We start from the raw sequence: 16,033 nt of genomic DNA on the forward strand, positions 1-16,033 counted from the left end.
GAACCAGCACCAACCAACTGGACAAGGGCAGCTGCGGACCTTATTTTAAAATCACTGCAGTATACTTCTTCATGCATGGAACCTTCCAACTCCTCGGGTTCCCAAATCGGAAGCATGTGGCACAGAGGTGATAAAAAGGAAGTGCTTGACAAGCATAAGTTAGTCTGCGAGTGGTGACTGCCTGGGTGATCGAATGGATGAATGGATGGATCAATTAACCAATCAGTTAAGACATGAACTTGTGCTGGACGAGTAATTCTCAGACCACGGTGAATCAGCTGGCCCCTGGAAGGGCAGGATGATGTCCCGAGTTTTGCCGAAACCAGCCTTCCCCCTGGCTGTGTCCCCTCCTCACTGTGACCCTGCAAGGATGGGCACATGGAAAAGGCTTCCGCCAAAATGGACAAAACAGAGCTGCCCCGATGGGGGGTATGACGGTGCATCGCCCCGGAGCTGGCTCACGCACCCCCACCCACCCTCTTGTGCATCGGCAGGTGGCCTGGCCCCAGTCCCCCTGCCGCCCCCCAGAACACAATGATTCATCTCAGGCCTTAAGGGGTTTGGTTCACAGGCAGGCGGACACCGGAGATAAGAACAGAATTGTCATGCAGGGCCGAAGAGGAAACTCAGATTTATTGAGCACCTGTCAGGTATACACACACACACACACACACACACACACACACACACACACACACCTAATGCGCTTTATTTCCGAGGCAGAACCCTGGAGGCACAGATGTCCCACCCCCGGCCAGCCCACCGTCCGGAAATCACGGCAGTGGCCACCGGACCCCCTTACTTTACAATTCAAGTGAGTGGAACCAACACTGAGGAGCTGGAAGGAGTCCCGTCCACGGCTTCACATCGGCTTTCCGGTCTTCGGCCCCCACACAGGATCCCAAGGAGCCTTTGCCAAGTCAAGTGCCGTGATTTTGCGTCCTCGAGCCTGAAGCACTGAGGTGGCCGTGTCTGCTCCCTAAGGACTGAGCCTGTGCTCTCCAAGTGCACTTCCCCGCGGGAGGGGAGAACGTCCTTCGTGTCTGCACGCTCTTTCTCCTCCTGCTTCACGTGTCTCTCCTGGGCGTGGCGGAGAATGGAAGCCCACTGCCGTAACTTTCCTAGTTTCCTTGTGAGGAAAGAGGTAAATCTGGCAAATGTCTGGTCAGGGTGTCATAGCACCAAGAGTCTCCTCAAGATGGGCAGGTCCACTCCAGACGGGGGCTGTCGGAAGAACCCAGAAACAACCCGCTGCCCCACAATCAAGTTCTCCCAGCTTCGGAGGAGAGGGGAAAACTCGTGGAGCATTATTGCATGAAATAATAATAACAATAATAATAATAATAAACAATAATAATATTAATAATAATCTGACCGACCGGCAGCATCTCTTGGTTTTAATAATGTTGAGGTCTTTCAAGAAAATAAGACAAAACAAATGATAAAAGCAAGACAAAAAAAAGAAAAAAGAAAACACGTGACTGTAATGTTTCAAGACCTCTGGCTTCTTATCAGGCTTTGAGTTCAAGTTTCAGAAATTCAGTGCCACCTCCTGGCATTCCGGAATCTTCTAGGGGCCCTTCACATTCCCTGGCCGGGCAGCGAGGCTGGCGAAGTAGGCACACTGGGAGGGGTCACACTGGCCAGGGGGCCCCGGCGGGCCAGGGGGGCCAGGGTGTCCCGCTGGTCCCGTCTCCCCTTGAGGGCCGGGGGCCCCGGGGAGCCCATCTTTAGCATAGCCAGGTTCCCCGGGCTGACCTGGTCCAAGGAGAGAAAGAAACAGAAGGTGTTCAGGACCCTTCTGGGGCTCATGAGCCCTGCTCCCACTGCTTCCATTCAGTGTGAACCGAGGACGAGAAACATGCCCAGAGAAAATGCCCCATGGGCTGAGAAGTCGCCTGGGGTAGAGTAATCCATGTGGACACCACAAAGCAGGGCCACCTGAATATGCAGGACAGGGGGTGGCTTTGCTTGGACTAGGGCAGCAATCAGGGTGCTGCTGGAGAGGAAGAGAAGGGTGGATGGGGGGCAGGGACATGAGGCGGATGAGAAACATGGCTTTCTATGCTCTTGCGTGGTTCTAGGAGATGAATCCCAATTGTCATCCCTCCTAGTTAACCATCATCCCCAATTCCCAGTATCCAACTTGTCCCAGATATCCTGCAGTTTCTGGGCTTTATCTGTAGGTTAAATGTGAGCTGCATATTTGGACTATATTAACCTATTCTATAAGTCATGGTCCAAGAAAACATAAATAGGATGCAGCTAACTGACAGCCCAAAACTTAGGCTCAGAAATATTACCTATGGCACAAGTTCTATTCTTCTGTGTGTGAAGCATTATAATTTCACAAATAATCAGCCTATCTCCCTTTTTGCTTTGGCCACTGGGAAGCTCACTGCTGAGTGTTATAGCTAATCCTATTACCTCCTAAGTCATCATGTTAGAAAACCTGAGTCTTCCTATAAAAGAGACAAAAAGTAGATTTTCCCCTTAAATAGATCTTTAGACATTTCATGATCTCTAAAATTCATGAATGCCTTGGGAGTAGGTATTTAGTCTATAGCCCTGCCTAGACCAAGTCTGAGACCAGAAGTGTCATTAATGCCTTCAGCCAGGACCACTTCAGTATAGTCATTATCTCAACCTCACGCTGGTACAATTATTTCCCCTTTCTAAACGGTCTCTGCTCTGCCTTTTGATCTTTATTTGGAGTTGCCTTATTTAAAAACTATTCTTAATATTATAAAGCTATTGGAAAGTAGGCAAGCTGTCAACAATTAAGGCTGATGAGGTATTTTCAGGTGTCTTCTCTAATGAGAGTGGCAACACATGTCCAGTGCAGGAAATTCAGAAAATCGAGAAGACCTAAATACTAAATACTAAAATTAAAATTACCTGTGGGCCTCATATTCAGAAATGACCTCGGGTGAGCATGTAAACTAGATGTGAATAAAAACGGGAACTTGGGCGAGGTGGATTTCGGCAAGAATTCAGTCTCCTTTCTGCCACCTTCTACTGATAACCTCTCATCTCGGGCCACGGCGCTGCCGGGCGGCAGAGATCTCCCCACGCGGCCACTGAGCGGGACGGCCGAGCTGTCCAGGCAGACCCCCCCGGCAAGCCGGCCTGCTGCCCACCCTGCCGGTTGGCCCCAAAATGCATTCTGAGAATTGGTAATGGGGTGGCAACACGTGCCAGCGAGTTTAGAAAATGCTGCCGTGAGCAAAATTAACATCATGTGTTCATAGTGAGGCAGCAGGAGGAGTTCACGCGCACTGGGAAGGATTAAGGGGGCACGCGGTTCCCGGTGCTGCCCGGGCTTTTGTAACCCCAACTCCGTTTTCTTCAGGGTCGTTTCATACGATAAGCCTCAAAAACTCATGGGATATACTACAGTTTTTTCAGCAAGAAGCTGGGCTTTTAGAAAGATCTCATAAAAACAAATCACGTTCCTGTCCCCTCTCTGTTGAACCTGGCCTCTCTCTGCAGATGTCCCTGGGGAGCCGGGGCGTCTCCCTCCATGCCCTCCACCCCGGGCTCCGGGCGCCCTCCCTACCTGGGATGCCCGGCGGCCCCATCTCCCCTCGGAGGCCAACTCCAGGTGCACCCGGGTCTCCTTTGGCTCCTCGCTCACCTGTGGGAGGAACACGCGCCTTAGGTGGTGGAGACCCGTGACGAGGGCACAGGCAGGGAGCCGCACCGTGCAGCGGGTGCGGGGTCAGCCCACGGCTGCTGCAGCCTTCCGCCCCAACCCCCCTCGCTCTCACGCGCTCCACACTTGGGACTCCAAACTCCCCCCCCACTCATTCACATACACTCACTTTCGAATGCACCCTCAGCTACACATAAACATGTGTTCACGCACATAACTGCCCAATTGCGTACACACGTAGGCGCATTTGCGCATATTGTAGCAAATATATACGTACATTCGTATACACATAAGGAGTCACTCAAACACCAGCACCCGGATGTACACAGCCACACGCCCTATATATACACGGGTCCATGCGGCCGCACGCCCTCTCCTGTATATACACACAGGTCCATGCGGCCACACGCCCTCTCTGTATATACACGCCCATTGGGGCCCCTGCGCGCATCCCTCTCCTATGCAGGCACACGTCCACCTACATCCACTTGAAAATGCCTGCCCTACCTTGTGTTGTAACAGCGTTTCACCTGAACCTGTAGGAACTGGGTGATAACAGTAAACAAACCCAATACTCTGGACCCTACAGGCATTTGCTAACACAGATCTACCCTCACGAAGCTTGAAATCCAGTAAAAGATGAAACGGCACAGAGAACATTCTAAAGGAAGCAGAATGTGTTAAGGACCATCATAGCAATTTACAAGCACAACAGAAGTTCAGAAGAGGGAGGGTCCCTTCCCCCTGGGAGGAAACTCAAGATTATATTTGAGTTAATACTGTACAGGTTTGATTACATGCTCTCAACTTTTTTTTTTCATCATTCATTTTTTTCTTGCTATGTTGTTTCCAGAAATGTCTTTATGCAACATATTTTCTTTTGCAAACTAAAAATATTTTGCTAGTTCATGGAGACTTTATTCCGTTCTTATTTATTGTTGTAATTTACCACATTTGGTCTGTCTTCTGTCAGAGTCTGATGTTTTCTATGCTCTATGCTTTCTTGTTGACTTTATCTCATGTATTTTGTTTTATGTACCCAAAGAGATAGGACTTGAACACAAATTTAACAAAAAGACTTTTCAGTAGGAGAAACATCACAGGGAATGAACGAATGAATGAATGAATGAACGAACGAATGGAGAATTAGTAAGGAACTGGCAGGTGGAAAGAGGAGGATGTTAGGGGCATCCATGTTGCTATACCCCAGTGGCAACAGAAATCCTGTGTTTTTTCACCCCCGCCCACCCCTCCCCCACCTCGTGCTCACCCCTCCCCAGAGAGCAGTGAATCATCAGGTGATGGGCTGGCTTTGGTTCTCCCTCTCGCTTTCCCACCTGCCTGCCTGCAAAGAGAGTGCGTTCCGGCTGGCTTGCCCCCATGCACTAAGGAGGACAGGTGCCACCCCCTGGAGGAGAGACCTGCTGTTGTCCAGAGGGCCCATGCCCAGATGAGATTTCTGTCTGAGAGCAGGAGAGGTAGCAGCCTTTTAAGCCCCAGCTCCAAGCCACTTTGTTCAATTCTAAAGCTGGCGTCCAATGCCCCATGTGCCTGGAGACTGCAGTTCTCACCTCAGTTAGCTCTACCCTGGGAGGGGGCAAGAGGGCATTTTGCAATACCCCCTGCAGCTAGAGCAGGGGAGAAGGAGACAACAAGGAAGTTGGGAGGGAGCCGGTTCGATCCTCCTGGCGGGAGCATAATCTTCCAAAAATGTCAAGTATGAAAATATTACGTGATGCCCAAACCCAGGGTGTTACCGAGCTGCAGGGGGAGGAGAGGGGATAGATTAAGCACATTTGGCCGGAGTGCAGTTCCTGCCCAGCCCTCCTCCACGTGAAGCACGGCTCCTCAGGGTCCCCACTCACCTTTGGGACCTATTGGTCCAGACGGCCCTTCCAGACCCCCCTGTCCGGGCCGCCCTGGCTCGCCCATGGGGCCTGCCCTTCCTGGAAGCCCATCTTTTCCAGGGGGTCCCGGGGGCCCAGGTCTGCCTTGAGATGACTTCATCTGTGCCGGCGGCCTCTGGGCCAGGAGGTAGGCAAGTTTGGCTGCAGAGGAGGGAGAACAGAGATGTTCAGGACAGAGGGTGACGGACAGAACATGAGCTGGCAATTCACCATGAAGTTCAGAACCAAGGAGACCAGCACAGAAGGCCAACAACATAAGCCAGCGCACAGCAGTGCAGCCGACGCGGGCTCTGGGCCTCGGCCAAGCTACCTGACCTCTCTGAGCCTGCTCGTCCTTCTCAGGAAAATGGAAGCAATGAAGTAACACCTACGCCACCAGCTGGGTGTGAGGATGGGGACAAGATGTAAGGCATTAAGACTGTGCTCTGGGGACGCTGGTGTCTCCGAACAGGGCGGGACTGACAGTGGTGACAGTCCCCACAGCAGGTGGAGTTGTAATAATTGTCAGCTGGGGAAATGGAGGCTGGCGGTGGGACTTAAGTGGCTCACACAAAGCCACTTAAGCGATTTAGTGACTTATCCGAGTAAATTTCTCATCGATAAACTGAAGGGCTGGATGTGATGTAGGATCACATCCTACATGTAGGATCCTTACATGTTTAAAATGTTAAGATTACAGAATTGGTTAAAAAAAAAAAAAAACCCAGAGGGGAGCACCTGGGTAGCTCAGTTGGTTAAGTGTCCAACTTCCGCTCAGGTCATGATCTCGTGCTCTGTGAGTTTGAGCCCCATGTCAGGTTCTGTGCTTAGAGCTCAGAGACCGGAGCCTGCTTTGGATTCTGTGTCTTCCTCTCTCTCTGCCCCTCCCCTGCTCATGCTCTGTCTCTCAAAAATGAATAATGTTAGAAACAAAGCAAAAACAAAAACAGAGGTCTAACGGCTTTCCCCCGCAGTGGGGACACAGTGCCCATCTGGTGGCCACTGAGAGAGTCAAACATGGTCAGGCCTGAGCCCTTCTTCTTGCAGGTGGGTGACAGAACCCAGAGAGGCTGGGGGGGGGCTCACCCGAGCCCCCGGCATCTGGGTGGTAAAACCAGGGCAGAATCGGGGTCTTCTGAGAGCCCTGGGACCGTCTTCCCACAGCCCACTGTCCTCCCACAGCACACGAGGTGGCAGGTGGGGTACGGTCTGGTCTGAGACCCGAGCAAACGGGCTTAACTTCTCTGAGCCTTGATCTCCTCATCCTTAAAGTGGACTTGATGCTTCCTCTTCAAAAGGCTGTTTGGAAGAAAGGACTCTGCCCAGGAGATGCTCCATCTGAACTTTTCCCAAATAGGTCTTGTCTCTGTTCTTGGGCTGGAAACTCCCCAAGGGCAGAGGCCAGTTCTGCCACTGGTAAATCTAACACCCAGAAAGCAGAGCTCAGAGATGCCCACATGGGAGACCTCAGGATGTGACCCGCCCAGTGGCACCCACCATCCCAGCCTTGGGTTGCCTTCCTTTCTGGAACCCACGGCCCCACCCAAACCCCCGTCCCCTGCCATCTGCCCCAGGTAATCGTGTTTGGCTCCCCTGCGTGTGGAGAGGGACCATGCTCGCCTGGACACTCTGTGGCCTGGGATGGGCAGCATCTCGTCCAACGCCCTGTCCCCACACCCAACTCAGAGTCTGACATATGCTGGGCGCAAGTAACTCTCTGACACACGAGCGTGTGAATGAATATGTCTTCCTGTTTCATCCATCTGGGTCTGGGAAGAGTTATAGATGTCTGACCTTCCCTATCATAGGTTGTCAACGACTTTCCTCTCCTAACAGCTTCCAGGACAGAGGGAAGTGGGAGAAGCTGGTGCTTAGGAGAAGGGATTTTGCAGCAAAGGCTGCCTGCACAGCTCAGACGTTTACCAGATGTTCCGCTTCCGGTAAGTTACTCAGCATCTCCGCTCCTAACGATCAAACATGCTTCCTGACCTTTGGGAGGCTTCCGTGAGTTACCCTGTGAGTGCTTAGGACACCACCTGACCTACGGCAGGCCCCGCAGGCTGGCATTACTACTACTAGCTTCCGACCTTGCTCCCTCCTGGAGCACCTGCTGTGTGCCGGGCTCATGCAAGACTGGGATTTCACAGTAAGTCCACTACAGTAGGATTAAAAGGAATCTAGTGCCTTGAAAGCACTGTGTGTCCCTGCTCCCCTCGGGACCGAACGCACAGGATGGATGGCCGATGGTGGTACAGATGGTTCTGTGGATGGCGAGCTTCCCTCATGAGAAGCGTTAAAGCGAGGTAAAGACAGGCTCCGAGAGGGGTCTGTGGGTCTAGGGCCTGCACGGTGTTCCTCCGGTTTCTGCATGGTTTCTACGTGTGAGCTGCTCTCCTAGAGCCTTTTCCAAACCGGGTTGCAGAGGTCCTGAAGGGTGAAGGAGGGACTGTTTCCCGGACCCTCAAGAGGCCTTTACGTGGCCAGCCGTGGTCAGCTACTCACTTTCCAGCTGTTTCTCAAGCTCTTCTTGGATGAGCCGCCGCAGGGTGTCCATGGAGGGAGACTCCCCCTGGAAGGGACGGGAGGCGGGGTTACTGACCTTCCCCGTGAACTCCTGCCACCCAGACCCCTGGTGGCTCCGGAATCCAGGAGGCACAGACAACGCGTAGCACGTTTTCCTGGTCCAACGCTTATCACTCCCAGAACTGGCTCCCTTTCCCTTGGCCACGCAGGCGGCCTCCTCCCATCTTATACAGTCACCCGAGGCCTCTGCTGGCACTCTCTCTCTCTGTCCTTCCCGCTCCTTATCTGGAACGTCTTCTGCAGAAGCCATCTCCCCAGCACCAGACCTGAGAGGTTCTGGCCCCAAATCTCCCTGCCAAAGTCCCGTCTACTTCCAGACCAGCCCGCGGGCTGCCTCCCTCATGGATTCATATTCGATTTCCCTCACCAGCTGCCTGGCCACTCTTGGGTCTGGTTTTCCTTGCTCTGTTCACCTTGGCCCTACCCACGTGCCTGATTTGGGTTCAAAGAAGCTGAGTCTATGGGCCAGGGGAGCAGAGCACACCCTGGGCTCACAGGGTGACATGTGATTCTTAGAGGAATCTGTAAGAGCAGTCCTCACACCATGCCCGCTGGATCAGGGCAGTGTCCACCCTCAGGGCGAGGGTCTCCCTGCACTCGTATCTGCAGCCCCAGCACCTGGCATGGAGGTGCCCAGTAGGACCATGACCTGGATTCCACTTCATTATTCTCGGTGTTCTTTCCTGGTCAATCTTATATGCCGGTCCCAGGACTTCCATTGCTACGCAGGGCAGCAGGACCAGGAGTATTCAGCAAGGGCTTTGGAAGCTTCCCCCCGCCACCCCCATGCCTTGCAGTCCCCCTCCTGGACTTGACTGAGAGCCCAGCTTCTGGCTGCCCCAGACCACCGGGAAGTGACAGAACCATAGAGGGTCAGAGCTGGCAGGGACACTGGAGGTCACCTGAGCCTGTGCTCTGAGGACAGGAGGGCCTCCAGGAGACCACAGGGCTGCAGAGGGGGGAAGGTGAGGTCACCTCGACCAGGAACCCACCTCCCCCCACAACCACTTACACCAGGGTAGCTCTGCTTTTTTTTCTCTGTAGCCCATGTGTGCTCATGGTACAGGTTTGTATAAAACGAGAGTTCTGCCACTAGAATAAAACGTGTTTCAAGAAAAAACACTGCTGTAAATAAGCCTGTCCTTTCATGTTTGGGAAAAGTAAGACCCAGAGGGGAAGTGAGTGCCCAGATAGGCAGAAAAGAGGAATGACAGACTCAGACATCGGCCGGATCGGCAAGCCCTCCGCAGCCCATGGGGGATGCTCATACGGCTAAGAGCTGGTGCGCTTTTTAGTCGACTTTTACACTGGGTCCCGGGGAAGACTGGTGCCGGAGCCTGAAGAAGTCAGGCCTGAGGACTCACTGCATGGAGCAGAGGGTGGAGGAGGAGAGGGACTATACTCTCCAGCACTCCCTGCACTGTGCACACTATCTCACCTAGTCATCACAACAAACCAGTCGGGAGACCGTCTCCTTCCCACCTTGGGCAGGGACGGGCAGGCCCAGATGGGGGGGATCCAGAACCTGGTCCCTCTGATGGTCACACACCTCACCAGCATCTCCCAAGTGTAAGGCAACATCAGCATCCTTACCCTCAGTCCTGGAAATCCTGGCTGTCCCGGAGGCCCCGGGGGCCCGGCCAGTCCATTCTCCCCAGGTGGTCCTTGGGGGCCCATCAGGCCTGTGTGGCCTTTGTGACCGGGGATTCCAGGGTCCCCAGGCTGGCCCTTCCCACCAGGGGGTCCTTTGTCACCTTTGTTCCCGGGGTCTCCCTAGAGGGAAGAAGCACGTCAGTGAGCAGAGGACTGGCAGGGATACCCAGCACAGACAGGTGTGTGCAGCCGTAGGGGGCCCCCTCATCCCCCGTCCTGGGGCGCTGGATGGGAGACCTCAGTCCTCGCACGCCTGTGTCTCAGGTAAGGACACGGTAAGGACAAGGGCTCCAGAGACAAAGCCACCTGTCTCAGTCACACAGGTAGTCTGCAGAGGACAAGAGGAGAGATATGATTTCCAATCACAGTGCGTGTGGTTCCATCTGCCTGTTGAGCCTGACTCCCGGGGGTGCGGGCCACTTCCGCTGGTCTGCTGTCAGCCGCACAGACACAGCTACTCTTTAGATGGAGGAGCCCCACTTGCAGGTGACTTCCTGCTATTCTCAGTTTTGCTGGGCCCACGTGGGATGACACTGACCGGGACGCCCTGCTCCCCATCCCTGACCCAGACTTCGAAGCCCTGGATCGGTGATTTGGGAGCCATGGCGACCACGGGACCATCCAGTCCTCTGCCCAAAGTGCAAGTGTGGGTCTGACCAGCAAGTCCCGCGTGTTGGTGTGTCTGAAAATAGGCGGCCACTTCGACGAGCTCAGGGTTTACCAGGACTCCACTGCTGCAGGAAGCAACACAGGGGAAGAGGGGGAGCAAGATGGTAGCTGGAAATGGGACGTGGCTATGGACGTGGCCCAGAGCCAAGGAAAAGAAGACTACAGGTACAAAACTACCTCCAACACGGATGCTCCAATGAGAAACAAAAGGGCCAAATGATGGACAAGGTCTGATATGTTCCAGGGGGTTAACAAAAGGCAGATGCGTATTTATCACACACACACCCACAGGGCTGGAACATGAAAGAAAATGTCCAGTGATGGACCCTGGGAAAGGGGACGGGGGCCATAAAGGACACTGCTTTTCACTGCAGCCCCGTTTTTGCAGTTTGCAATGGTTAACTATATGTCCCTAAAGCTTTTTCAACAGTAACGAAAAGAACGGTGAATTTCAAATTAATTCAGCCAAATCCCAGGGGCAGGCCTGACTTAAGGGCATGATGCATTTCATGGGGACGTTGTCGGGTTGGCGAGCAGGGGTCAGTGAGAGTCCCAGGGCTCCGTGCACCTGAATGCCAAGGCCGTATCCCAGCTGCGGTACAGCATTTCCTATTCATTAAATGTCTCAATATCACTTTGCAGGGGGAGGACTCGTCCCAGATTTCAAACGTTCCCAGGAGGGCAAAGGATTGGCAATGTTCCACTAAACCACTTAACAGGGAGAAGGCAATTCTCCATTTATTGATTAGGTATCAGAGAAGAGATTTGCGGTCTGAACTCCCTGGCTGCCAGCCAAATCTCAGCCCACCCCTGGCAGCCTTAGGTCCCGGGGACACTTGTATGACACTGGCGTGGGGGACCGTCAATGCCTCCTCAGCCACAGCCGCGTTCCCTGGTCCCATCCTTAGGAACCAACAGCCGTAGCACAGAGGAATCCAGTTGCTCGGAAGGAAGGAGGGAGAGAGACCCAGCGGGGGTTCAATCTCTGACATTCTCAGCTGCTATTGTTGTGTCTCCTCCAGCCTACAGGAGAAACCCAACTCCTCACCTATCCAAACTGCAAAGAAAGCAGTGATAAATTCTCTGCAGGACCATGGAAAACAAGCCGGGGGTGGGGTGTGGGGTGTGGGCTGCAACATCCACATCGTGCAACAGTGTGACAGTGTGACTGCTGACCAAATGGAGGGCTGTGGGCAAATGAGATGTTTGATTCCTCTAAAGAGGACAGAAGTTGTCATGAGTACGAAAACACCTCCCTCCCACACTGGCATTTCTGGTGAAAAAAAAAACAACAAACCCAAACAACAACAACAACAACAACAACAACAACAAAAACCCACAACCAAACCCAAAAAAACTTTCCCTGTGGCTTTTTGGAGGAATGAAATGGAAAGAGAGGCTTTGTGAGGGTAGCACCAAGGCGACTCATTATGGGAAAATCTGTTCCCTTGTCACCTCCAGTGACAAATCTGGCTCCTGAAAATTGGCACTTTGGGAGCTGAGCACATCATGCACACAGGCTTTCGTCCGGGGTGAGAGGGAAATCTGTCAAAGTCTCAGAACACTTGCGTTTGAATTTGTAATTGTGATGATTTTACTCCTTAAAATAACATCCAAAAAAAAAAAAAAAAAGGAAAGGAAAAATAACAACATTCACTACAACAATCTCTTTGTGGGCCAGGGATTTTCCAGGGGGCAGCGGGCCGGCAAGCTCTCCAGGCTTGGCTGTTGTTGGCTGACCACCTTGGACAAGGTCCCCACACCCCCTTGCAAAGGTCACATTCAGTAACTACCTCCCTCACTTACCCTTTCTCCTTTGGGTCCTGGCTCTCCGGGCTTCCCGGGGGCGCCCTGCAATGAGTCCAAAGGACGAGGGTCACTTAATCAGGGCCACCCACTGGCAACCCTGTGCCGAGCACAAGGGGTGCCGGGGAAGCCAGCACCCCCCCCTCCCAAGAGTCCCTCTCTGTCCAGACATTGTAGGCATAACTTCCTTCCCTTCTCTGCTCCTGCCGAGACCCACGAGGCACCGACAGCACCAGCCCCTGCCCGGCGCCTTTAGGATTCCCCCTCTGCCCTTTTCTGGGACAGACCCTCTCACCAAACACGCCCAGGAGGCCCTGCAGGACGTGGGCTTCCGTAAGTGCTCACTGCCCCTGTGGCCGGGCTGCCCTGCCTCCCGCTGATCCAAAGAACTTCTGTGACTGCCCACCGCAGGGAGCATGTGGTCCCGCTGCCTCCTGGCCCCTGCAGCCCATCTTCCTGCTGCCTGAAGCATACCCCCTCTGCCGTGCACACAAGGTCTGTGCCCCCTCCCCCCCCATTTATATGCTGAAGCCATAATCCCCAGTGTGACCATTAGCAGGTGGGGCCTCCGCGAGCTATTTAGGTTTAGATAAGGTCGTGAGGGTGGCCCCGTGATGGAAATGGGGAAATGGGCACAGGGACCAGGTAGCCAGCTGGTGTAATTAGGGAAGGGTGGAACAGAATCTGCCAACAACCCTGATCCTGGACTTCCCGGCCATCAGAACCATGAGAAATGTCTTTCTCAGCCACGCAGTCCAGGGTAATGGTGTGGTGGCCAAGCTGACTAATCACTATCCCTCTTTCTAGGATAAATCCCATGTGGCCTTCAGGCCTCCTCTCCAAGAAGCCCTCCCTGACCGCCCAGCAGTTAGGTAGGGACCCCACACCCCTCCGGGAGGGCAGTCACTTTGGGACCGGTGGTGGGGCATACAGCCTCGTGGTCCTCACTGCTAGGACACTCCCTCATTGCTTCTGCGACCTTCTGTGGCTGGGATCTCTCTCTACCCCACTTTGCCCCCAGCCCCTCTGCCACCTCCCTTGCAAAGCCCTCCGGCCAGTGTTCGCCTGGGTTCCCTTGTCACCAGCTGACGCTTCACTGCCACTGTCCCCACATGAGGTGACGGGGGCGTTCCCCTGGGACCACAAGCACTTGGAAGGCAGGTCCTGTGCTTATCTACCTCCAGACTCCACCGTGTCCCTCCAAACCCTGCTGTGCACTCCGTTCAAGAATACAAACTCCAGGGCTTGAAGCAGGGGGCAGTCGGCCCAGGGCTCATGCCCTGTCTCCTGCTGCAGAGACAGAAGGGGTCTGCAGAGAAGGAAGGAAGTAGAACAAATACTCCGCAGCTCCTCTGAGATGGGGTCACACCTGTCACGTCAGCCCTGGCACGCGGGTGCACCTGTAGCCCTCGACTTGTGCAGAGAGAAGAGCAAGTCACAGCCCTGTTCTCACGGGGCTCGCGGCTCAGCTGACAGCCAGATGGGGGCACAGCTTACACACAGGGCAGACCCATTTATTTCTCTAATAGAAATACGAAAAGATGCTTCGGGAACCCCGGGAGAAGTGCATGACTGTGTGTTGGGAGGCTTGGCGCCTTGAAGGACACATAAAACCTAACAGGCAGAGGTATAGGGACGGGCCCTGGAGGTGGAGGGAGGAGTGAAGACCAAGCCTTGGAGACAGGACTGGGGCCGTGGCGTGCATGGGGCACAGGAGGCAGGAGCTCACACTGGAGAGAGCGTGGGGTCGGCTCAGGGCAGAACTCAGGGCCTGCTCAGAGGCCGGACTCATTCCCATAGGCAACAGGGAGCCAGAGAGAGTGGCGGAGCAGCTCTGAAGTACGAGCTGGGGCCGTTTCCCCTGCGCTCGATCTAGGCAGCAGGAAGAAACAGGGATCGGAGAGCAAGCACTATGCCCATGAGTGGACAGCACGGCTCGGGCGGAGGCAGAGGCTGCGACACACTAAGCCGTTCGATCTGGCTTTAAGGAGGCTTTAAGGAAGCCGCCTGCCTCTCTCCCTGAGCTAGGAGAGTAACCCTCAGGCTCAGAGTGAACGGCTGTCCCCCACACAGGGCGTGCGCGGGCTGGGAAATGGACACGCCAGCAGCTGCAGAAACTCCTTTCTCTGTGTTCCTTCCGTCTTCGGTTCCTCATCACGAATTTTTGCCGCCTGCTCTTCGCCGGGCTCCTGGGCCAACAGAGCAGGGTGCTAGGACACAGCACAGTGGGGTGTCACTGTGTCCCAGTGGCCGAGGAAAAGTCTACACAGGCAACGTTTCGGCACAGACCTCAGGCTCATCAAGACCAGGCATGCAAAGGAGTGGGAGAGTGAGGAGGGGCGTGGTAAGGGCTTCTGGAAAAGGGCCCCGGTGTGCATGAGAGCCCTTGGCAAAGAACTCGGCAGGTTTGAGGGGCTGAAGGGCAGAGCTCCTGGGGGTCAGACTCAGAGGAGAGCTGGTGGAGCCAGGCCACCCAGCTTCCAGCAAGGGCAGGGGAGGGCAGAGTGGAGGCCAGCCTGGGAGGCGACATGGTCCTGTGTGTGCTCTGCAAAGGGGCTGCGGGCGGGAGGGGGCTGTGGGGGCGGGGAGGGCAAAGGCTGGACACGGTGGGGGGGGGGCGGTGGGTGGTCAGTGCGATCGTCCAGGCAGGAGATGGTGGCAGCCTGGACTGGAGTCCTCGCAGAAGCCATGGGGAGAACCGGACAGAGCGGTGGCATTTCGAACTTGCAACCGATAGGATTTACTGACACTGGACACAGAGACATGCTAGCGAAAGAGGCACCCCGGACCGGCTGCCGAATGGGTGGGTCCCCGTGCACAACGAGATGGGATCTACACAGCGACAGCGGGGCGCTGAAGCGAGCGCGGGACCCAGCCGGGCGCCACGAGCCTGTGTGTGTCACTGCCCACGAAGCCGCAGCCGCTCCAGCGTCCCCCACAGGGAAGTGCGGCCAAGGGGAGGCGGCGCACTCAATACTTGCCTCCTTGCCTGGGATGCCCTTCTCTCCTGGCTCCCCCTACAAGACAGAACAAGGTATCAGCAGGCTCTGCAGCGTCAGCACATTGTCTGCAAAGCAGACATTTTCACCCAAGTCATGTGCCAGCGAAGGCAGCAATCAATGGTCCAGCCGACCAAGGACACCTCTGATAGGGTTCTCTAGTCAGCGAGGGCGGGAGGAGGCACGAACCGCCCCAGAGTGGCAAGGGGAGCCACCGGGTCTGGGCTCCCCGTCAGCGGGATGGCTGGGACTCCACCAGGAGGGCCTCCGGGATATGGGTTTTACAGAGTGTCCAGCTGTGGTAGGGGATCCTCTTGAGAATGGGCTCAGAGTGTGAAATAAGCCACCAGACACACACTGGGCTCTAGAGCGAGCAGTCTGGGTTCCAATCCTGGCTGCTCCACGTAACTGGCTTTGTGAGCTTGGACAATCTCCTTATAATTTTCTCGACTTCTCTGTGCCTCAGTTTCTCCATCTGCACAATGGGAGCAGAGGCTGTACCTTGCCAAAATGTACTCTGCTATCATCATGGCTTGAAAGAACCAGGGTTGCAAGTCTAGAAGAATGGGTGCCTGGCAGCAACATGGCTCCCAGGGGGTCAGGAAGGGGATCGGGGAGGCAGCTTGGACCATTAACAGTTGGGCAACAGAGTGAATGGCCTCAAGTAAAAATCAGTGGATGCAGCCATGGAAGGGCTTGGGCTACATGGTAGAAATGGGCAAAAGAGGAGTGGCCACGGGAGCGGCTGGGCTAGCTGGGCGGTAGGGGCATTCTTGGGGCCA

General features: G+C 54.7%; 1 protein-coding gene across 5 annotated transcripts in view; it reads right to left on the reverse strand.

Moving 5' to 3' along the window:
- Positions 1–606: 606 nt before the first annotated feature.
- Positions 607–16,033, reverse strand: part of COL22A1 (collagen type XXII alpha 1 chain) — a 260,776-nt gene continuing 245,349 nt past the window's right edge. For 4 of the 5 annotated variants that reach the window (XM_023248206.2, XM_023248207.2, XM_019823180.3 and 1 more), the window contains exons 58-64: positions 15,234–15,269; positions 12,253–12,297; positions 9,718–9,897; positions 8,044–8,110; positions 5,521–5,703; positions 3,560–3,637; positions 607–1,758 (exon numbers count right to left, since the gene is read on the reverse strand). In XM_023248206.2, coding sequence (XP_023103974.2) covers positions 1,571–1,758; positions 3,560–3,637; positions 5,521–5,703; positions 8,044–8,110; positions 9,718–9,897; positions 12,253–12,297; positions 15,234–15,269 — 777 coding nt within the window. In that variant the 3' untranslated portion in view covers positions 607–1,570. Of the gene's footprint in view, positions 1,759–3,559; positions 3,638–4,937; positions 5,704–8,043; positions 8,111–9,717; positions 9,898–12,252; positions 12,298–15,233; positions 15,270–16,033 lie in introns of those variants that run through there. The other variant, XM_045049522.1, reaches the window with a different exon arrangement.

This window comes from Felis catus, chromosome F2 (genome assembly GCF_018350175.1).
Source record: "Felis catus isolate Fca126 chromosome F2, F.catus_Fca126_mat1.0, whole genome shotgun sequence".
NCBI lineage: Eukaryota > Metazoa > Chordata > Mammalia > Carnivora > Felidae > Felis > Felis catus.